Raw genomic sequence first — 24,599 nt, 5'->3', positions numbered from 1 at the left:
ACAGGAGCCGAAGAAGATGATATCAAATTAGTTGAAATAGAAAATAAAATCAGAGGGAAAGTGCCGAGGAAAGAACTTCCAGTGAAAAGCAAAATGTTTCTCAAAAAAAAGTTCTATCTAGATCTTGCTAGATCGCAAAGCTAGTTTACTTAAACATTCCAATAAAATATTTTTTGATCAACATCAATTTTTGTACATACAATAATAATAATATAAGCAAAATTAAAAAGGTACAACTAATAGCTTTGCAAAAGACAAAAAGCCATTAAGCTTATCAATTATGATCAAATTACGATCATTTATCTTCATTGTAAACTATTGTACCATAATTTATATACCCTTTTTCACACATCTTATCAAAAGCACATAAAAAAAATAAAGTAAAAACTGTTTAGTGTTAAAAAACAAAAAATAGGCAAACATATAAACATGTTTGTGCGGACTCAAAAAAGATTTTTCATTTTGGTTGGTTGTTTCTTTTTTTCTTAGTTTGTAGTTGTTGCTCTGATAAAAATCAACAGCCGCTGCTCTGCCGATGTCAACGCTGACGCCAGCGTCGTCTTGTGCGGCCGGCAAAAAAACTTTTTTTTTTTGTTTGTTTGTGCTTTTCGTTTTTTTTTTATCGCAACATTTAAAACTGGGCCGCAGCAATTAATTGAAAACATTAAAATTCGTCAGAGATTGGTAGACTTTTTGGTTTGCCGTTTTGTTTGTGTTTTTGGGTTACTTTACTGTATATTTTTGTTTTTTATTTAATATTAATAGACATATTGGCATTAAATTGTGTTTTTTCTTAGCTAATTCAGATTTATATTGTTTTAACCTTGATGTTCTCTTTTTATAATTGACTTGGTTTTATTTTGTATTTTTCTAATAATCTTAGAATTATTTAAATGTAAAATTTTAAGTATTTGTTTTTCTAATTCATTTAGTTTTGTTTTTGTTTTTCTTGCGCCACACTTGCTCTCTTTCTCTCTCGCGCTTTCTTCCTAGCTCTCTCTCTCTGCGTCTCTCTACCCCTTTCTTCTTCTTCTTCCTTTCTGTTTTGTTTATTTGCCAGTTCCACTTGTTTTCGCCTTTTGCAATTGTGCTTTTCCTTCCCCTCTCTCCCTTTACAACACCTTCTCATCCACCTCTTCTTCCTTATCTCTTCTTCGTCTTAATATTATGCACACACTTCGATTTCGCCGTTGTATTTTTGGTTGTCTTTTGTTGCCTGATTAATCCGCGATTTTTGAAACGATTTTTTCGAGTTTTACGAATTTGTGCACCGATTTTCGCGATTTGCGTTTTTGCCGTATTCTTTTAAACGCAAATTGTGTGTGCGGAGCGAATGGCGAACGTTGTTATATGACGGAGACGATGAAAACGACGAAAACGATGAAAACGATGCGAAGCGAAAGCGAAAACGAGACCCTGCGCCGGCGTCGCTGTTGCCGCGGGCAGAGCAGTAGACGGCGAAAAACGAAGCGAAGCGAGGCGAAAAACGAATTCGAATTGAGGCGAAGGCGAGCCAGCAGAGACATGCAGAGAGTGCGAGCGGGATGGACGATTTACACTAAGAGAAATGCTCTTAAAATCAACCATTATGTTATGCTATCACTATATGATGATTATACATAGGTGAATACTCGCAATCTCGTAAACGTATCCAATTCCGCTGATAAACTCTAAAGAAGCAATATATTTTTTCCCAGTGTAGCATAAAATAAGCGCCATGCGTGAGAGCGTAGATGCTTAGCCTAATGCAAAAAAGAGAGGACGAATAGAAGCAAAAGAAGCAATTGAAATTGAAAGTTGTAATGAGACAGCGACTTGAGATTCATCATCAAACAGCTGCCGCTGACTAGTGCTCTCTCCCTCTCTATTCCCCTCCTTTACCATCTCTTTTTTTCTCTCTTTTTAGTATTGCCCTCTCCCTTTGACAAACAGCGGAAATCCAATTACAAGCAGATCGGGCAGACATAGCGTCGTCGTTCCCTTTTTTTTTTTTCATTATTTTCCGTTTTTATTTTTTTTAACTTCTTGCACAATGACTCAAAAAAGTGCCGTAAAAAAATTGGGATGTGCAAAAAAAAAAGTCTGGCAATATATATATATATATATGTATAGAAAAAAGGGGGAGACTTTTGAAATTGTTGTTCGGGGAATACAAATTCAGACACATGTAAAATCTGCATATGTACATGTGTAAGTACATATGTGTGATTTATGCAGCCATAAATTCGGTGTCATACTTTGCCAGCTTATTAAATTAAGCCATTTTCTGGTTTCGGCAATCAAGTCAAGTGTGCAATCAATTTAATGGCAATTTTTCCCATATTAATTGACTGTCAAAAAGTTTTTTTTTTTTGATTAGTTTACTATCAAAAAGTTAGTGTCACACATTTTAAAAAGTTGACAGCTTTTTTGATAGAAATATTTAATAAATATATATGGTATACCTATTGTTTTAATACTAAATCGTTAGCCAATAGGTTATACTGTATATTCGCTAATCTTCTTGGCTGCTTCTCCATACTCATTTATCACATGTGATAAAAAGTAAAAACGACAATAGCCTCGAATTTATTTGCTTTTCTGTGGGGCTTTCGGTGGATTCTACAAAGCATGCCGACTCTTTTGGATTCTTATCACCAAAGCCCTTATCAGACAAAAAGAACAAAAACATAAAGCACACCAACAATGCAGACCGGCCCCCAACAAATGTAAATAGTTCGAAACAAATATATAGAGTTTAAATAGAAATAGAAATAAGCAATTTAATGCTGGACCCTAAAACAAATCCTATATAATTACGCATCTTTAAGCAATATTAGCCTATTGATTTGGAAATTACATAAGTTGCCCAAAATTAAATGCCAAGTACGCATCTTGAAATTACCCGTTAAACATGGCGTATACGCAATTTGCGAAATCAGCTTATTGTTTAGATTTTAATGCTTTGTTTTCAATTGCCAATGCAAATAGGCTTACCAGAGTTGTTCGATTAATTACAATGTGGATAGTTCACATAATCGACTTACCTGCAAAGAGAAAAGGAGAATAAAACGGTTAATTAGCTGGGATTAATAGTCAAGTTTTTAATTTTTGTACATCAAAATATAATGAAGAGTATTAAGAATACCTTTTTTATATGCTTCTGCATATTTCTATCAATGTTGAACAACAGGAATTTTAGTGTGACAAAATAACTGTTTGAAGGTAATATCGAACAGCTTAATAAATAAGAAAGTAAGTATCTAAGTTGATAACTTACTATTAATAGTCTACTATAAAATTAAAAAATGATTGCTTTTAGATTTCATATTTGTTCTAGAACTTATAAGCCTATTTTCTGGAATTCAGATTTATTTAAATTCTCTTTTAATTAAGAACAATGTGGTTTTCTATTTGCAATATAATAAATATATTTAGCAGTTGAATTTTCGTGTAACCAAATGTATATCATCAACGACCTTTGAAGTTCTCTAGGAAGTTGAAACGAGTGGGTGGCTTTATATATTCCCAGCTTCTTGTGGGAATCTTTGGTGTTGTTTTTGCTTATTTTGGGGCTCGGGTTTTTGAGGTTTGTCTTTGTTGTTCTTTACGTTATTTAGGTGACAAGTTGAGCAGATTAACATTTTACGCAATTAATACGAAAGGAAAATAACAGGCGTTAAATGCTAATTGCCAAATGTGAAACAAACAGATAAACAACAAAAAAAAATGTATATATATAGGAATTTGAATATGTGAGGTAGAGGTCGAGGGGGGTTTTTGGAAAAATCACCCCTGTTTTTGTTGGGGGTGTGCAACCTTGAACTTTGACCTCGCAGCATTCTAATCTGCGCCTAAAATTTGATTGCGCCAAATACAAAAAAAAAAAAAAAAAAAAAACAAGAAGAAGAAAAAAGCAAGACGCTTTTCTCTTTGCTTTTCTCTGCCAACGTCGCAGCCGTGCTACCTGAACAGAGTCCCGCATCATTACATCTCTTTCACAACGTGCGACGACAGTTGCCCCGTCTCTTTCTTTTGATTTCTAAAGGATATATGGCAGGATGGCCAAGTAATAATTAGTCCCAAGTGGGTTTCACAGCAAGCAGCTTACCGATTGCAGAACGGGTCGAAAATGGGCGAGAAAATTAAGATGAGGGGCAGATGAGGGTGGACGAATCATTGATGATAATGGCCACCAGGATATTATCTTCCTTGATTGGAATGTCTTGAGTCGAGTATTTGCTGGCGAATCGACTCGTAATTCAGTTAGTTCATTAATCCACATATCCATTTGGTATTTATTCGATAATTTTAATTTTAATCCTTTTCATCTCCATTATTTTATTTAATATGTAAAGGATAACTTCGATAATATTATCGATAGGCTTATCGGTCACAATTCTTTTTCGATATTGATAATCAAATATTTAAAAAATGAAAATATTCTATTAATTTAATAATAAGCTTGTGATTAAGCTTATATTCTCAGTAGAATCAATCATATTTTTTTAAAAGTAAATTCCCATAACGAATAATTCCCGTGACTCCTTTGAGTTTCGGAATCAGAATTAATTTATAATTATAATGAATTTATAATTTAATTCATACGTTGCTCGGACTAATGAATATCACATGCTCTGATTGATCTTCTTGGGCTATTCATTTGTGAGTTTACTCTATATCGCATGTGCCAACAGATCGTGGTTTATCAAAATTGCCTGCAATTTGAAAGTAACTTTTTTTTTCACTCATTGCTGATTTCTGTTTTGCTTTTTGTATTTTTTGCGGTTAGATAAGCTTTGCTTTGCATGGGGATTCGGTCATGCTTTATTAAACAAATGGCACAACTCGCGGGTAGACGTATAGTTTATGAATAGAATTCTAACAACTTAATTATAGATATCGCTGGAGACAGATCCCCATGGTATATGGAACCAGGGGTATATACCAACACAGATATAAAGGCAATGTTATTAAACATTGAAAATTTATGGCCCATAGTGTCAAAATGTCATTAGGGAAAACATTAAAGAAATACGATTAGCTTTAGTTAAATGTATGATAAAAATGATGATAAATATTATACTTTCTATAAAGTAATTGCTGTAATTTCAATATTTTATCGATGATGCGCTGTTTCTTAATTTAGATGAGAGACTCCTGAATTGCTTATCATCTAAGCCAATATATATAAAAAAACTATAGAACTGAGAGCAATATAAAATTCCCTTTTCTTTATAGATATCACTTCTAATGCGAGAACTTATCGTAAGTTCCGATTTCTCACCTAGATGGCGAATTGCGGAAGTTGTAGCAACAACAGCAGAACGAGCACACCATATACACCAGGAAATTGATGCTACCGCACCACGTCGACGTCGAAGTATTACCGCTACAGCCGCTGCTGCCGCCGATGCCGCTTCCCGTTAGCGTACCGCTCGAGTTCTGCTCCTCGCTAGCGGTCGCCGCACAGCTGCTGCTATTGTTGTTGTGCAATCCAGCAGCGCCCGCTGCCGCCGCTGCTGCGATAATCGATGCTGCCGATGATTTGCGGCGTCCAGCCGCTGCCGACGCTGCTGCTGCTGCAGCGCTGCTTGTTTCGCTGGTCTTTTGACGCAGAAAGCGTCCCAAACGATGGGGGCCGTGGGTCTCGAGGGCGGGCGGGGCGCTGCTGGTTGAACGTTTGCGCTCTGCCGACGTTGCTGCCTGTTTCAAGCGCTGCTGATCGTCAACAAAGGAGATTTGCTTCCACTTCTTCTTCTTCACTTTGGCGGTGGCTTTCAGAAGATTTCGCGATCTATATGTTGTTGTTGTTGTTGTTGTTGTTACAGTGGTAGTTGGTGTTGCAGTTGTTGTTGTAGTTGTAGCTCTTGCAGCTGTTGGTGGCGGTGTTGTTGTTGCTGCTACCGGCGGCGTTGGACGCGCTGCAACGGCGACGTCGGCGTCGTCGTCACTTTTGGCCGCCAGTTCAGAAGCTCACACGCACACACACATAGGTACTCTAGGCGCACGCACCCAATCACGCAAGCAGAGTGCTGCGTCGACGTCGCGGCGGTGGCATTCTAGAATTTTATGAAAAGTTTTAACAAAAATTTTTGGTTTTATGTTCTTTCTAAAGGATTTTTGAAGTTTTTTTTTTCAATTTTTGATGAAATTTGTTTGCGAAAATTTTATAAATTTTGATTTCTTTTTCTAAAAACTCGAAGAATTTGTAAAATTGATTGGAAATTTCTGAAGTAGTTAAATATTAGTTTTATTTTTGGCTATAACTTTTTTGTTTAACTTTCGAAATTCGTTTTTATGACGGTTTTAAAACTGTTAGGGTATGTTTTTCCAATATGTTTAGACTGCTAAGTAAAGGTTTTTATGGTGGTTTAGATCATTCCTAATTTAATGTTGAGGTTTTAAATTATTTTATTTTGTTACACTTATTTTATTGTTCGTTTTTCTTTTTGAGATTTTACCACTGATATATCGTTAAATTTGAATTTATTTATGGTTACACATTAAGCTGAGCTTTTAACGGTGGTTTGAAGTTTATTCTTTTTATTTTTTTGAAATTTGTTATTATTTAATTTCCATATTTACTGAGAATATTGAAATTTATATAAATTTTTTGGTCATTATTTAAATTATAAATGCCACCTCAAATGTTAGGAATTCCACAAGGTTTTTAAACTATGGCAATGGTTTTTTTTTTTGTTTTTGTTGTTGTTATTTTCTAAGACGTTTACGTTTTTATATTGTTTTTGCTTTAAAAATTGCTTGAATTTGGATTAATTTATAATTGTACCTATATCTTAAGAATCCTATATTATTACTTGAATGTTTTAAGTTATTTATATAAATACTCACTCGTAATTACTGTTTTGTTTTTTGTTTTACAAAAATTTGTTTTGAATACTGGTCTATTCTTTATTTGCAGTGTTTTGGTTTTTGCTTATTGTACATTTGTCTACATTTCGATATTTAGCTGTTCTATTGTCTTTGTTTTTTTGTTTGCTATAAGTTAATTTGATATAATATTGGTTTTTAATTGAGTATTTTTATGAATTACTGTATTTTCACTGAGGGTTGTTGTTATTGTAACATCTATTTGAAGTTTTTGATTTAAGTTTTAGTTAATATTTGCAACTTTGGCAATGTTTTCTTGGCTTTAATGTTTTATTTGGAAGATTTTCGATAGTTTCAAACTTTTCAGTTGCTAATATTTTGTAGTGTGTTTTCTTTTTATTGTGCTTTTAGCTTTTTAACTTTTTTTTTTGATGCCGCCCTTTGTTTGATTTTTGTTGTTGTTTATTTTGCACTAACTTTTAAACGATTTTTTTTTTTTTTGTAAATAAATGTTATTGTTGTTGGAATTACTGGCTATAATTTTGGTGTATTTTTAGCTTTATTTTTGTTGCTTTTGTATATTTTTTTGCCGCTTATCATTTTACTTCTGTTATCTTTATTGCTGCTGCTGCTGCTGCTTCTTTTATGTAATTTACAGCTTCTCTTTCGCTTCTCCCCCGTATTTGGCGTTTTGTTGTTGTTTTGCACACACGTGCGAGGAGCACTTGGAAAAAAAGTTAAAACACAAGAACAAAAATACACGGGCAATGCTTTCTTGTTTACCGAATATTTAGCATTTACGATTTAATACGCGTATTTGTTGATTATTATTATTACTATTATGATTATGGGTTGCTTTGTGTTTTAGTTTTGTTATTGTTGTTTTTGATTACTATTTTTTTTAGACGCACCCACACGCACACACGCGCACACCCGCACACACACACACGATATGCGATATGCGATGCGATGCGTCCGTTTTGAGCGAAATTGAAAAAATTTCTGACGGCCGCTTTTATTTTGCTTTCGATGGAATGTATGAACGTATGTGGAAAAATAAGAGAGAGAGAGAGAGAGAGAGCGCACGACTGGCAGCGCACAGAGTATGTTTTACGTTTTGCGTTCGGCTTGCCTTGTCTCTCGTCTCTCTCTCATCTTTTGTTGATAGCAACATGTTGAGAATAACAGTGGCAGAGGCTGTTTCTCTGTCGACGTTTTGCAACTGTAGCTTAACATTTCTGCTAACGGAAACGATGCATTTTTACATTTTTATTGCACTATCGCTAAAAACTTAATTTAAAATTGCTCTCCAAATGTAGAAATTATAAAAATTCCAATGGCAACATTTTTAAATTGTATTCTTTGGAATTAAAAATAATTATCAAGATAAAAACAGTCGATTTTTATATTGAAAATCTCTTTAGTTTTCTTAGATTTTAAATACCTAACAGACACCGCGCAACATTGCTGCACAAAACATCGAACAACAAGAGAAATGGCAGCGAAAAGCGACTGAGCAGCGGCGAAATGCGCCGGCAGAGCGACGTCGACTTCGGCAGAATAGAAAGAGAGACAGCAGCGAGAGAAAAATCGCAAAAATAAGACCAAAGCGAACGCGTGCGCGTGAGAAATAAATGAATTTGTTTTTTTACAAGTGTTAAATATTGTAAAATACATGTACATTAAAGTATTATCATCATAAAAAATAATTGTAACTAAATTTTAAACTAAAAAAATAATATATATATAAAACTTAATCTAAATATTTAATATTCATTTCAATAAGCAAATGAACTCGTATTTGAGTTTTATTTTTCTAAACTTTAGTCTATTTACAACCATTCTCTCTTTAAAGTTCAATTACTTAACAACTAAGTAATTTCAATCCTTTCAAGGGTATTTTAAATTCTACACGACTGTAGAACAAATTTTCTACTGAATGAAGTGCGCAAAATAGTAGTAGATTTTTGCGAGAGAAGATTATAATGACACAAAACTGATTTGGCCAAAAATAAAGTTTGTAATCTTTTCAACTTTCTTATCAAAGGAAAATACTTTTGACTACTGGCTACTTATTATTATTGTTTACTATTGTTGTCTAATATTAACTATTATTTACTGTTTGCCGTAGAGAGTGTGGAAGTATTGTGAATTTCTCTTATTGCGCAGAAAGCTGCGCGCTCTTGATTCCAATCAGTAGTAGATTGCCAGTTCGGTCGCTGTGCATTCTTATCAGAATCGCGCTGCCGACGTCGCTGTCTAAGTGTTGTTTCTATTGCTGTTGTTGCGCACTGCACTTGAAAATCTTATTTACGCATCTCTTCTCTTTAGCAGTTTGCATTTGCGATTTGCATTTTGGTTATTGGCTAGACCTAATGATAGCAATAGCAATAATAAATAATTTGGGGGTCAGGTGATGGGCGCGGCGGAGCCGACGCTGGCAGAGGGGCAATTGCAGTAATCGGCGGCGAACTCAAGTGGTTGACGTCTTTACTAAACACTAGATAACATGGTTGCGGAGCTTAAAGAAAAATTGGACAATGATTTGTCAAACTTGTTTTTGATTTGTAACCGATTCATGATAAATAAAGTAAAACATGCTAGAAAATTAATCGATTTTTGTTGGTAAAATTGACAACAAAAATTTACCAGCGTTTAAGAATTTTCTCAATATATAACTTTTTTTCGATAGAAGAAACCATATCATAATCCCTGCCTTGTGGTTCAGTGTCACAATATGACTCTCTTTCCATCGCACTTAAGAGTGGGAGGCGATTTTGATTGCTAGATTATATGGCGCCATGCCCTCTAACCACCAACCACCCAACCTCTGCACTCGCCAGTCCAGCGACACACCTTATCCTGCACTCAGTGCCGGCATTTCGTTATTAGCTCTTAAGCTGCCCCAGGTGCCTCAAGGTGCTGCCTGCACGCACAAACAAAAGGAGAAGTACTCGTTTTGTGGGCTTTGGGTCGGAGGTCGAGGCTCAGGGGTCGGGGGTCACCTAAACAGTTTCAAATTTCTTTCGGCCCAATAAAAATAAACAAAAGAGGCCAAGTGAAAGTGGCCTGAAATGAGCCCCAGGCTCGGATTGCAATTATCCTGCGAGAGTTATCCATCAAAGAAGCCGCTCGCCACTTGCTCTAATGAAAATTTGCTGCCATTCTCAAGGAGTCCGTAGTGAATGAGGTTATTCTCCATTTTTTTGTTTTTTATGTTTTTTTTTGTTTCAAGAACAGGTGGAACCGGTCCGGAGGACCATTTAGCCATTTTTCGGTGCTATGGGTATGACCGCCCTCGAACCAGATGGTATTCCAGCTCTAAGGTCTTTTACTTTAAACAGCCAAAAGGAGATTCATCATGATGGGAATTTACTGTTTCAACTAGGAGTTACATTTGAGTGCCCTTAATGTATCTTAATTCCTTATAATTATTTGTTTTAAGATATAAAAACATTTACTAAAGTTACAGTAAAGAAAGTTTCTAAAGGCAGTACAAAATAGTTAAGTAAATCTTTTCAAAAAAAAGGCAGAAAACTATTTTACATTTTCGAGAGAAATGCCAGCAATTAGAAAAGCCAAACTAAAACAAGGCTCCAATTTGAAAGTGATGAATACACAGATATTCGCACCTCAGTTCTTGTCAACTTTATATTTAAAAAGATAACTTATACCCCCTCTTACCTATTTTCAAGGAGTCCTGTCCAAAAACCCCCTTTATCTATTTCCCCGCTGGCCTGTGTCCACTTTTGCTTTGACAAACAGCCACAACAATAAAAAACAGGGAACAACAAAAAAAAATAGAGGCAGAATGAGAAGCAAAAAAAAAAAAACAGAAAACTAATGGATGGGCAATGACACCCAAGGGGGCAGGCTTTACAGATAGGCGGGTTGTGAGGGGCATAGTAGGGGTCCTAGGAATCTGGGGGATATATATATATAATATATATATATATCTTAATATATATATACGCATATATATAACACCCGGTGGAGGGTTCTCCTCTGGTTGTTTGTTCGAAGGATTTTTCGGGGACGGCCGTGAGTCAAATATTTGCGACAAAAACGTTGGTTTTGTTTTTCGGTACAACGAAAAACTCGAATATCATGATGGCTTTCTTTTTTCAGGGGGCCAAATTACCTGAATTGTTTGTTTTGGTGTTTAATTTTTTACACAATTTTATAGAATAGAATTACAGCTATGTTAGGAAATATGTTTGCCTATGGAAAATATATTGATAAATAATAGAGTCAAAAACTATGCAATATAGTAATCTAAATACCTAGAAGGTAAGTCCCGAGAATCTTTAAATATTACAGACTTGCATGCAAGATGTTGCATTAAAGTTTAAAATATGGCTTCTGATTACCAAGAAATTTAAGAGGGGGACGGGGCTAGCTAGTTTGCAACCGAAAACATTTTTCATTATTTTTCTTCTACGTTTTTATTTTTTCGTACTTAATATTTTTCAATTTCCTGCTCTTTGAGCTCTGGTTTCGTTTGAGATTTTTACCCCAGCCCGCTGAGTGTGTGTACCCGAAAACCGAATGCCACGCCCACGCCGCCCAATTTGACGTACAGCTAACGGTATTGCCAGCGGGCGGTTGATGGGCGGATGGGGCGGTGGGGCGTGGCCGGCGGATGAACAAATTGCATGCGTCTCTCATTTCTCAGTTCGAATTTCACTTGCCTACTGTAGTTACAGTTGCAACATCGCCAGGTGGGCGATCTTACACGCCCACGAGCGAAACGCAACGTTTTAACAACATGCATATAAAAAAAAAAAAAGAGATTCTCTTTTGTAAATAGCTGCTTGAAAGAGAAATATAGTACAAAATGATGATAAATAATAAATGATATATGATGAAAATCATTTCGTTATCAAGATAGATCAGGATATTCCTATCACAATAATATAATAATAACATCATCATATTCCATCGATACTTTATAATCTTTTTTATACCTTATTTCTTATTACATTTTACTTCTTTCAGTGCATCAGCTCAGTTCTGTTGTTGTCTAGCCACTGCACATACCGAAAAGTTAATCATAAAAACGCCGAGCGAAAATGCCAAGGTTCAACGTGTTGCTGATTGTTTTTTCTCCTGGGTGTCAAATTGTTAAAACAACGTGGCAAAAGAGGTCAGAGAGGGGAAAAGGTTTAAAAGTAGGCGGTCTGACACGCCCACCAACCAGTTGCACGCTGCGTATACGCAATAATCGGCCATACAAAGATAAAAGCTTTTTCGTCGAGCGTTTTTCAAACTTTAAAAACATGTTGTAATTTATCCAGAAATGCAATTGAAATCGAGCTTACCAAAGATGTGTAATTAATCATTACATTAAATGCACAGAATCGACTTACCTGCAAAGAGAAAAGTAAAACGATTAATTAGTAAGTTTTGCAAAGGGATTATAAAGAAGAACTAAAGACTAGAGTAGAGTAATTATTCATACGGAACTTAATTAGAGCCAAATGAATCATTTTAAAGCAATACTAAAAGTAAAAGATGTATTAATTAATTATATATAATATTGTATAAATATAATAACATTAATTTCTTCTACTAATATGAAAACAAAAATATATTTTTACTACCATTTGGAAAACTTATTTCTTTTTTGAATTTATACATAGGTGCTTTACAAAGTTGCTATTTTACTTTATTTTTAAATCCTGACCTTAAGCAACAAATATAGCATTGAGAAAGTTGTACACTTTTGAGCTTTTAGCTTTGTGAAATTTTCTAGCTTTGCGAGCAAAGTTAAATATGGTGAAAAGCTGTGGGGAAATTCTTGTGCCATTTTCCGAAAGCTTTAGGTTTGCTACCCTGCTAGTAAGCTTTTCTTTGATTTGAATTTCGCTAAGATCAAAATAAGCTAACTAGACTGGTGCATAGACAATTTGGCATCGAAGTTTGAGGTCACATAACTTCTTATTTTTGCTTAGGTTTTTCACTGCAATTTACCTTTGAATTTTCTTGCCTTTTTAACAAACAAACTAATTAAATTTAACGAGCTCCATAGGCAGATTACTAATCCCCCTTTGGTTATGAAGTTTTCTTTTTTTTTGGACATTTTAGGTTTTTGCTCGAAGTGCAGTTGGGGTTTTAAAGCTCAGCTGGTGAGCAGCTCAAAAGCGAAGGGACAACAGCAAAAGGGAACTGGTCAAAGTCAAAGTAAACGACTAGCTGGAAAAAAATATAGTCAAAGCGAAAATCCTGCCAGTTTTGCCAGTGCGACAGTTTTTTCTGCTTAAAATAGCAACATATTTACAGAAAAATATAGACAAGAAAACTGTTTTAATTACAGTTAATTTTGGCAAGGATATAAATGAAACAAAAAAGGATTTTAGACAATTAATGAAAACTACTGATGCTTCTTTTAATTTGTTATTGCTACTAAATTTCAGATAATGAAATTTTCATTCAAGTTGTGTACTGCATTGAAAATTTTAAAAATATAGATAATTTCAAAATAGGGACCCCTTAAACCATTATTTTCCAAAAAGATGAGTAATTTTTAGGAATTACTCAGGACTTTGTGATGAAAACTCAACTGCAAAACTTTTGTGCATTTGTCAATTATTTCGTTGGAAGTTTCCCTCCATTTCAATTGGCGTTTTCTTCTCTGTTCTCCATTTCAGTAAAATATATATTAAAATTCCCCCAACTCTTTTGTCTTTGTCCTTTTCTTTTTAATGGTTTTGTGTTTATTATCATTTCTGCTCATCCGAGGGCTCACCTTTTGTGCCTGCTTGTGCTTTTCCGCTTTTACTTGGCATTTTCCCCATCTCGGATTGCCTTTATCTTAGGGATATACTTCAAATGGCCATCCGAGATGACTTTGCCTCTCTCCTTTCTTCCCCTTTTTTTTTCTACAAGATGGCCTTGCAAATGCCACACGTGGCGTATGCATAATATTTGTAATGTCAGCATTAAACGAAACAAAAAAAAACAAAAAAAGTCGAACAAACAAAAATTAAAATAACTGTATTATTAGCTCAACTCGATTTTCATTTGCATTTGGGAAATATGCGAAAGTTATGCAATAAATTAACGCGAGAAAATTGTGTAAGGGGGCGTAATTTATAGTTGATTTAATGCCTACTAATTAGCATTAATATGTTTTTACGGTGGTCTCTCTCTGAATATTTACGCCCATTTCTCCGCCTCTATATTTTGAGGGGAGGGCATAAAATTCTGGGGCATAATGTCCTAATGTTGTCAAAGAAAACTGCTTATTAAAAGTGATGGGGAAAAAATGTAGCCATCAGTAAAACGGAGCCTAAATGAGTGTTACCTTGAAACTTGAACAAAAATAGTATTTACGGTCATTAAAGAAAATATTTTACATAATAACCAAATAGATATTATAATAATAATAGTTTAATAGCTGGGCAAAGGCTTAAAAATTGATTAAATTTTTAGATCGGTGATGAAAAGTGATGGGTTAGTTTATCATTTCAGATATTTATTTGGCTGGCAAGTCATTTTAATCTGTTAGGTAATTAAAAACTTATAAATTATATGTAAATTAAACATCTACCATTTAAATTTAAATTACACATTTGCAGTAAATTGAAGGCCTCAGCAAGGCGAGAAATAGAATATCAAAATACAGGCTAAATTAATGAGCTGCGTACGGAGTCTCACTAATCTCCTGACTATAATAAAGGTGCTGTCGACCGGTTTTCACCTTCATGGGTAAAGTAAATATACCTTCGTTAGCGCCTTAAAGTATGCAACACTCGAAACACACACTGAAATGAGTTTGAGTGGGTCGTACGAAGATTTTCACGAATACAATATATACAAAAAGAAGACCAAAACGTTTTGGTATGCGAACACGTCCCATTTCCTAACCTGCAAAAATCCCTTTTTAAACACTCCTTTTGGCCTTTTGGTTATTCCCGCGGGAAAGGAGAATCAACTGCCAGCATCTTTTTCACTTTCAAAGAAAATGGGGAAAACTTTTCAAGTTCCCTAAGGAAATGACTGTCAGATGACCAGTAACCAGTAGGGAAAATTTAACACAGTTTAAAATATGTTAGTATTATAAGTTAATCTATCTTATTGTTAATAATCTTAAAGAATTTACTTAATTTTTTAACAAGTTTTTATTTTACCCCAATCAAAAAGTAATTTCTTTCTGTGCATATATAAATGGTTGTCCTAATGGGTTAAGCTTTTGGGTCTGACCGACATGAGTTTAAAGTTGAACAGTTTAATTAACAATTTGTCGGACTGATTGATTGACAGAAATTCAAAACCATTTTGAGTCCTGGAAATGCAAGGAACACAAAACCCAAAAAGTTATTGCTAAAGTGTTTAGTAGATTAATTGGTGGGCGTTAAAGCCACCCACATTTAACTAGATATTGATTTACATTGTTAAAACGAAAGGTTTAATATTATAAAATTACATTGAATAATGCCCTAATTTATGTTTCTGTACTGTAAAACTTCTAAGAACTTTACCAAACTCAACTTTCGGCCACTTAAATCTTTCACTTTCACAACTTTTGTGGCTGCATAAAATTCCCCAACTGCCTTTTTTGAGATCATGACAAACCCGTTGGCAAAACGGAAATGGCCAAGTTTTGTTCCAGGAACACCCCTTTTTTCTGTTTTTTCTCTTTTTTTTTTAAAGTTGATAAAAATGCGGGCTGCGTCACTAAGCCAATCCCCTTGATAGCTTAAATATTGGAGTATAATTTATATAGACATAAGCTCGCTTGGGCTTGGGGCGTCGAAATTCTCAATTCATTGCCAGGCAAACCGCCGTTTTTGACATGGCATATAAATGAGGGACAAGAAGAGTAGCACCCCCTAGGACTCTTCGTCCTGCCCACTCCACTAAAGCTTGTTAAATCCCAGGGAAATGTATACATTTTCTACTGTGTTTTCTTTTTTTTTTTTTTCTGTTTTTCTGTTTTTTTTTGTTTTTTTTTGTTTTCTTGTTTAGCCTGTTTGACTGGGGCGAAGAGCAACAAAAATAAACATTTCTTCTCGGACCATTTGTCTGTGTGTTTTTAATAATAAATAAACTGTAAACATAAGTCACGCATACAGAGAGAAGAAGACCAACCGAAAGTTGAGCCTTGAGCTCAACTGCTTTCCCCTCCAGATTTATGAGCTGAGGGTGGGTCAAAAGGCAGAGAGAGGTTCAGAGATCGAGGCTGGCCGGGGTACCGTACCTTCAGCCTTGTGGCCAAAGCTATGCAAATGTTGCGGCCTGCCTGCGAATCTGTCTGGATTTTTAAAGGGCTCTCCTTAAAAAAACACACAGAAAATTCCTTCCTGGCACTTCCCCCTGCCTGCCTGCTGCCTGTAGCCACTATAAAACTTCCAGTTTTTAGTTAATTCCTAAGGGAATTTTTGATTTGGGATTTGATGTTATGACTAAGGTTGGCCAATTGATAAGAAGCTACAGCAAAATGACAGACTCATATAAGATTTTATTCTCACGGTTTTGGAGGAAAACATAAATTAAATTAAATTTTAGTTTTTGAATGGGTTTCGTAAGATAAATTAGAAATATCTTAAGGTTTTTGGTTAACTATATATTCCACTATTAAAGATTGTTTAAAATATTAAAACTATTAAACAAATTTACTACTTTACTTTTTATCTATTTTACTTTTAAAATTTTATTTTTGCTTAAATATAATTTAATTATCAAAAGAGTTTACAGCAAAATGACAAAGATTTAACTAATTAAAATAAAAATAAATTTCTGTATTATGCTAGTTATGTAATTTATTGTGACCCTTGTGAGACCAGCCATCAAACTGTCTGAAAATTTTCGCTTGAAATTTGTTGTGCGTTCCAAAAATAAATATACAAATATTGAGCAACAACTGTCAACTGGTTAATCTTCTCGATTCCCGACAACATTTTCCTTACGCTTCAGTTATTCTGTGTTTAACCATTAGCGCGTATAATGTTTCATAGCTACATATTTATTTTCAGAATGTATGTATGTATGGGTATACTCGTACTCATCTCATTCTTGGCCCATATTTGCGATTCATTTTCTTTGCCAGCAATTATATTTAAAAACATTTAATGGTCGTAATTCCAATAATTGTTTAAGTCTCCCTTTTACCAATTTCCTTTGCCGCTTTAAAAATTTCATGGCCTGGCAGCTTCAATTACCCCGACACATCCCTCCTCATTCCTTTTCAGGGTTCATTAAAATTATTCTCTTTATTTTCGTATTATATTTTTTTTTGTTTTCTGTGCCTGCTGTTATTAATATATATATATACGTATATACATATTTGCTGTCGCTGCCAGAAAGAGAGGGTGGCGAAGGCGAGTTCAGGGTACGAAAAAAAAAAAAGAAAAACATTTAAATTTAATTATACGACTATGACAAACAATTTTGGCATTTTGACAACGCTTTTCTTGTGACATTCTCGAACTGATGGAAGGCCCAACCCACCCATTTTGCCACCCAGCCACCTCATCTTTCTCCTAGTCTCGCCCTATCCCACCCCTCCCCCCAGACAATTTTCAACAACAAGTCAACAATTAGCAGGCGAGTTCAATGTGCCATCAGAGTCTTGGACACGAACAAGGATATAAACAAGTTCATTAGTAAAGGGCCGGAAAGGGGCTGGAAACTCAAAGAGGGATAGAGGAGCTATGTATTGTGGAGTCAAATAGCCCTTTGGCACACTGCGTTTCAACCCAGCCAGCACAATGGCCAAAAAGGAGGATTTTACGCAGAATTTTAAGAGAACGAGTGGGCGTAGGCATTTCCTAGAAATTTCATTTATTACATTTCCTTTTAAGAAATTCAAATTAATTGTGTTCTAAATAATTGTTGCGGGGCGATTAGGTTTAAGAAATAAATGGGTATAATTAATAGGTAAAATTTATAAACCATAGTTGTGTTATTTTCAATTCGAACTTTAAGTTATTTATATGAAAATTGTGATGTTACAATCATATTAATAGATAACGATATATACTAAATAAACTAAGAAAAAATTAGGGTTGTATTTTTTGTAATTCTATCAAAAATAAAGTGGTAACTCCGATGGGGTTATTTAAAAACCTTTGGAAACTTGACATATGACAAATAAATTTCATTTGTAATCTCGCACAACGTTTCGTCAAACGAAAATCAAACAAGATCCCCTGACTTCTTAAAAAAAAGAATATTATCTGACTCAGATTTAGAAGCGAAAGCAAGTCCAAGGAACTCGAGATGGCGAACAATAATGACAAACCGTCAAGAAGCTTGAACACCTTGAGGTGGTTACTTTTCAGTTTTTTTATTATTAGTGCCAATTGCTTGCAACCCTAAGAAAATAATCAAAAATTCATAATTAAAATTTACTAAATCTCATTTTAGTGCCCCGCTCTTTAAGAAGTCTTTCCCAAAGTCTTTTTACGATGGTGCCTCCAAGAAAAACCCTGAACGAGTGATCAAAGATGTAAACGCAATGCTAATGCCATCATCATCAAAGTCATTTAGAGGAAATTATCCGCCGAAAGAGCGTAAAACTGACGAAAAAGAAAAATATATCGACGACAAGCCACTGCCTATACCATCAGAGTGGATAAGAGATCCAAATTTTCGACCCATATCGCCCATTAAATGGTGTTTTGTGGATGACTGCGATATTTTTCTGCCCCCATTGGATCTAAGGAAAGGCGTACCTCCAAAGGCTTCACAGGACGAGGAGATGGCAGAGATGCAACCAGATTTCAAAAATCAAGAGCCAGGGGGAAAGACTTTCAATTGATTAATCTAAGACCCATTAATCATCATTGATTAATAAGGAAGATGTCAGCAAGCCATTGGACTTAACATAAACACTCAGTATTAACTAATTTATGGGTTATGCGGATTGTTATTATTATTATAAAAACTACGCAAATAAATATTAATTTCTAATAATTTATAAATATTAATCGTAATGTCAAATAAGACTCACCCGAATAGATCCGAATCACTGCCTGGGAAGCTGATCCTCGGCGAGAGTGGCGATCTGCCTTGTGCCCGCTTGAGCATATCATGCAGACCCGGCGGTGCATGAATGGGACTTAAAATGGTGATCTTTCGACTACCAGGCGGTGCCAAGAAGCCACCGCTCAAGGTCAACTGAGTTCGCATGCCGGCCGACGAGGAGCTGCTCTTCATCTCAATGGTTTCAGCAGACTTGGAGATCAGAATGGAGGAGGATTGCTGCAAACCCAATTTGCTCATCGACAACTGCATAGAGCCACCGGTGGCTGAGCTATCGACTAAACTTCCCGATGATTCCACAACTCCAGCCACACTGGAATCATCGATTTGTGTGGATGCACTACGTATACATTTTTCTGGCCTTGCTCCAGCCACTCCGGCAGCTGCCTCCGAATGTGCTGATGTGGATCGGACAAATTGTCGAACATGCTTCTGATGAGCTGTTAAAAAACTATGTGCACCTTCTGGTTGCTGTAGGAAACTCTGGAAACGAGTCTTACTGCTGGCCGAATTGGTATTACCACCGGCCAAGTTACTAGAACCACTGGCTATGAAACGTGTGCTACTGCTGCTGCTGGTACTTGTACTGGTTCTCTGTTCGCTACTAGTAATGATCGAGGTGGAACTTTGGGCCTTTAGCTGTTGGGCCAATGTTGCAGCTTGCGCTGCGGTCAACATTTGGGTAGCCCCACTCGTTATGGTGGTCGCCTCACCAACAATTGTGCTCGATTGCAAGCTCTGGCTTCTCGTCGAACTGGATATGATCTTTTGGGATTGCTGTTGTTGCTGTTGGATCTGTTGTTGCTGTTGAATCTGTTGAATTTGCTGGCTATTTTCTAGCTTATTTTGCTGCTGCTGCTGTTGCTGCTGCTGCAATCCACTGGATGTACTACTCATCGAAAAGGATCTTGTGGCCACCTTAGTGGTACTGCTTGATGTGCTGGAGAATTTCTGACTCTGCACTTGGACTTGCTTTTCGGGAGTTCCCAGATCTAAGTCGGCCATCGAACGGATTTCATCTGGATCCACTTCGCTGGGTGTGGTAATTATATACTGTGGTGGTGCTGCTGCGGCTGCTCCTGCACCACCAGGTCCTTCTCCTCCGGCTGCTGCACCACCATTACTCTCCTGGGACATGATTTCCTTTTTATTTTTTAATCACGTTTTTTTTGTTTTTTTTTTTTTATTTCAAGAACGTTTCTAGGGGAAACAGAATTTATGCTTTTAATTTTCCAACACGAGTGACACAAACTCTCACTCTTGCCTCAATGCATTGCATACTTTTTTGGTGGTGAAAGGGTGGGTGGAAGAGACATGGATGAATAGTTTGGCCAAGGGTGGGTTAAAGCTAGCTCGATGAATTGAATGGCACAAGTGCAATCTGTGCGTGTCAAAAATAAAAAAAAAAATGAGGGAGAGGTCGGTGGTAAAAGTCAACTAACGTAAACAAAGTTACCACATAAAAGGAGACGATTTTTAATTAGGAAACAGAATTTTCTACTAAAACAAAGCTAAAGGAAAAGCATAGAAGGTTTTCCAAGAATTTTTCACATACAAAAAAAATGGATAGAGCAAGCTTAATATTATATTATAAAAATATAAAATATTTTCTGTTAAACACAAAGCCAAAACCACAATCAAAGGAATTTTTAATTATAATACAGAAACTCCCTTAATATCACATATTTACAAATTGTTCTGTTAATTTTCAGAAGAAAAAAAATATTATTAACTAGCGAAATTAAATAGCATTTACTTTTAACTGATTTCCACACATACATATATCTAGGGAAAATCATTTCGTTAAACCTCATTAACAAAGTTCGTGAAGCATTTCCCATAAATGGTAAAGTTTGCTTCGAACTTGAACGCAACATGTAATGCCCTCCGTTATCCCACCCACTCTCAATTTTCCAACTTTCCTTCCAACCATTTTTGCCTTTAGAGAAATTTTCTTGTTTTAATCTTCTATATTTTTTTTCCTGTTTTTTTTTGCCGGAAAATTTTTGTTTTCGCTTTCTTTTTCTTGTGTTTTCTTTTTGGAGCGTAGCTTTTTTCGCTGGTGTGCCTTAAAAAGCTGCATAATTAACCTGTGAACCGTAACTCAGTGTGTCCCTTGCCAATTTGGCCCCACCTGACTCGCAGTTAAGCTTCAAATTGGCAGTGCACATTGCAGAAAAAAATGTGGGAAAAATCCATCTTTTTCAAGTTTGAATACCATTTGATTGGAATTTTTTATTAAGAGATCGAGTAATTTTGTTCAAAAATTTAGTTTCCGTGTTTTGATAGGAGTTTTTAAGATTTTTAGATAGATACCGAGCGATGTAAGCCAATCCATATTTCGACAGCTATTGGCTTTGATATGAGAATAATTTTGAAAAGGATTTCCATATTTCAGAATTAGTCCCCAAAGTGCATTTTATTAACTGAAATGTCTTTGATTGCAACTTTGTTTTTTTTTTCATTTTTGAATCCATTCCATTTTCTTTTCAACCATCCATTTGGACTTTTCTTCGATTTGCATTGAAGAAACATAAAAAGAGAAACCATAAAAAAACAGGAAAACAGGAAAGTGGAGAAAATAGGGAAATTAAACGAACATTTTTCAGGAGATTTCTGCTTGAAATGTCAGCGGTCTCCTCTTTTTCGCTTCCTTTTCCTTTTTAACATATTTCCCGGGGGGGGGGGAAAACCAATCACTTGCCATTTGATTTCATTAGCGGAAATGCATTGAAAAGAGAAACTTAGGGTCAAAGGCAAAATCATTGTAGACCATCTAACATGTAATTTAAACTGTTAATCCATTAAGCAAACGAACTTTTTAAGAAATTAAATCAATTTATATTTGAATTATTTCTTTAATTAAACACTTTTTTTTTGGTTATTATTATGGCTTCAATAAGTGCTTTTAAAATGACCAATTTCCGATACTGAAATGCTAACTTTAACCCCATTAGGTTACCGATTTGCGTAACTGCCTTTCACTTTTTCGGCAAGTCACCCAAATTGTCGGACAATTGAAGGTCATCGCTTGCTCGGTTGCAATGACTGTCACATGACAACAAGAAAGGCATGCCAACAGAAATAACAACAACCAACCAACTTGTGCAACAGTCACGCACACACACACACACTTGCAGCATACATACATACATACATACATACGAGAGGATGTTACTGCAATTTTATGCAAATGGGTACCTTTGGTTCGCTTAGTTGCCTGAGAAATGGAACGACAATGACGACAATATACACTGAGAGAAATAAATAATAAATTAAAGGATATTTAGGAAAGAACTTAAATCTGTTTTAATATTAAAATATTCAGAATTTTAAAGAATAAGCAAGGAATTCTATTTGAAAAATTAAAACTATTATAGTTAATGTTTTCTTTTTCCTGATTTTAGTTCGCTCAGTGTGAAAACTGCAAGGAAGCAGGAATTTACCATAGGCTAGAAGGCTCGACTCCCAGGCTTCTTGTCCCAACTTATCTGGCTCTCTCTCTCTCTCTACTCTCCGTTGACACTTTGCCTATTTTATTTAGAGGCGTGGCACTTAAAGTAATTGGCATTCGAGCAGAAAAACCCCAAGTTTAGTTACTAGAATTTGATCAACTCAATTGCCTGCTATCGTTTTGCTGTACTAGTTAGACCAGACAAATTTCTAACAATAATAAAAACACATTTGCAATCGATGCAATCGGCGTATTACCCAGTACAGTTTGTTCATTTGACCGGGTTATTTATTACACCTCACTTACTATATGGAGTGCATATTTGATTTGATTTGGCCGCTTCACTCGTTTTTCCTTTACTTTCCTTTCCCTTTCCCCCAAAAACAAAAAACCACCATTTCGATTGCACAGGAACACAAAGGCAACAAAACCAATTTGCATTTACGGCAAACAAGGCGAAAGCAATAAGCTTCATGTGTTGATTGCCCCGCCCCCGTACCGCCTCTCTTTTCGCTGGGCATGTGTATATATATATGTATGTATGTATGGATATATGAGCGTATGAGTGTATGGTATATAGTTAACAAAGGCTTTTCATTGCTTCCCCGTGCGCCCCAAACACATGTCAACATCATTAGCCATATATCAACTTCACTTTCAATGCCTGCCCAATGAATTTTCTTAACGGCGTCGCAACGTTGGTGAAGAAAAATAAAGCAGGTCAGAATACAATGGGCTTTCAAATTCCCAGGAGTTACGACATCTTGACTTTGAGGAAATATAGGTAATTCATTATACACATTATGATACCTTTTTTAAGGTGTATTTGATTAATAAACATTTTTAATCGAATTTTTGAAAGTAATACTGTAGGAAAGTAATCTCTTTTTATGGTTAGGGTCAGGTTAAGTCAGAAACGTGCTTGAAAAATCTTTAAATAGTTTTTGTTATTTTATCCTAATAATAATTAAGACTAATTATAAATAAAAAAAATGTCCATAAGGCATTATATTATTTTTAATTTACTGCCCCTGAATCTTTTCCCGTAATGGATTATGAAAGAGTTGCTGAAAGGAAATAAATTAACCTTCAACCTGGTGGCTTTTCCTTTTACATTCACAACAGTAGTGTTTGAGGGTTGGTAAAAGGGGGGATGCGGCTTGGAGGCTGCACCGCTGATATTTACCAAATGAATTTTCACACACAGACATACTCAGACATACACACCTGCACAACTTTCAACCAAATGCTGTTCGCGGCCAAGGTCATCAGCGCTGACATGCATTAAAAATTAATCCACTTTAAATTGACTTTGATAGTTTTGATAAAAGTGCATTATAACGAACTAATAAAAGAACAAAAAAACAAGAACAACTTTTGAAAAAATGAAATTGCCATGGAAAACCCCTTTACGTTGACCTTTCTAGATTCATTGCCTACTTATTGGGGTAACGATAAATAGTAAATGGCAAATGGAAAATCCTCTATCCACCAACTCAATTAACGTCGTCAATAATGCACTTTAATTGGAACAATTTCCCAGTGGCGTAATTGATACGGAACGGTTATTATGATCAAATTGGATCAAATCAAATCGAATTAATGTAATGGCTCTAACGTTACTTCAAGTTAACTACGTCGAAATATTAATGGGTTGAACTGCTTTTTTTTTTTAATTGCTTTTATGGATATTATATAACTAGATTCCTAGTTGATTTAATAGTTGTGGACTTGCAATTTTTATGGCATTTCATAAATAATTAGTTACAACGCAAGTTTACATCAACTACTACTAACCAAAATTCAATATTGCCTGTCAAAATATTTTACAAACTTTATGCAATTAGCTTTTACACCAAAAAAGAAAATAGCTTTGTATACCCTTTGGTCATTGAGTTAGCAGCAGGCTCTAGATGAGATCACAAATCATGTTTCACTTTTCCCGCCCACTTTTCTGGGTTTTCGCGACCGCCCTCGCGGGCTTATTGCATCATTGTGTGCCCATCATGCCGGACTAAGTGAATTTTGCTGGTGTAAGAGAATTTTAATGCATTTTCCACATAGCGCTGGATGGATGGATGGATGGATGTCATGGTGGTGTTTCCATCTCTATCCTAGCGGAAAATCGAATTTTCCGAGGCGCAGGTGAAAAATATGGATGCCAAAACGGATGCACCACTTAAAACGGCTAATTTGTGTGTGAATTTGTCAGCGTGAAAAGATTCTTCTTTATATTTTTGTTGCCGTTGCTGTTGTGAGCGCCGTGGAAAAACGGCTAAGAGAAAATGCAGATGGGAGGATGGATGGGACAACATGCCGAAGGGATTGTAGGATGTAAAATGGT

At 35.6% G+C, this 24,599-nt stretch overlaps 2 protein-coding genes across 8 annotated transcripts in view; one reads left to right on the top strand and one right to left on the bottom strand.

Annotated features, from left to right (window-relative positions):
• LOC108118129 (cAMP-specific 3',5'-cyclic phosphodiesterase) overlaps positions 1-24,599 on the bottom strand; it is a 109,643-nt gene that overhangs the window by 50,041 nt on the left and 35,003 nt on the right. For 3 of the 7 annotated variants that reach the window (XM_041818415.1, XM_041818414.1, XM_041818413.1), the window contains one exon: positions 18,770-20,001. The exons of 1 other annotated variant lie outside the window; for it this stretch is intronic. In XM_041818415.1, coding sequence (XP_041674349.1) covers positions 18,770-19,938 — 1,169 coding nt within the window. In that variant the 5' untranslated portion in view covers positions 19,939-20,001. Of the gene's footprint in view, positions 1-1,121; positions 3,183-18,769; positions 20,002-24,599 lie in introns of those variants that run through there. 3 more of the 7 variants (XM_017230682.2, XM_041818416.1, XM_017230684.2) reach the window with 2 other exon arrangements.
• On the top strand, positions 17,396-18,713 carry LOC108118133. The gene is made up of 2 exons (XM_017230693.1): positions 17,396-18,083; positions 18,184-18,713. Exons 1-2 carry the CDS (start codon positions 18,037-18,039, stop codon positions 18,575-18,577), a joined length of 441 nt encoding a protein of 146 aa, XP_017086182.1. The 5' UTR covers positions 17,396-18,036; the 3' UTR covers positions 18,578-18,713.

Source organism: Drosophila eugracilis, unplaced genomic scaffold (genome assembly GCF_018153835.1).
Source record: "Drosophila eugracilis isolate 14026-0451.02 unplaced genomic scaffold, ASM1815383v1 contig_2161, whole genome shotgun sequence".
Lineage (NCBI taxonomy): Eukaryota > Metazoa > Arthropoda > Insecta > Diptera > Drosophilidae > Drosophila > Drosophila eugracilis.
The sequence above is the reverse complement of the archived record's forward strand: the minus strand, read 5'-3'. Positions and strand labels throughout refer to the sequence as shown.

Excerpts from the sequence above, each read along its gene's own strand:
- LOC108118133 (XM_017230693.1), top strand. The coding sequence starts at position 18,037 with ATGGCGAACAATAATGACAAACCGTCAAGAAGCTTGAACACCTTGAG. Across the intron at positions 18,084-18,183 it reads AGAAGCTTGAACACCTTGAG|TGCCCCGCTCTTTAAGAAGT; the intron begins GTGGTTACTTTT and ends ATCTCATTTTAG.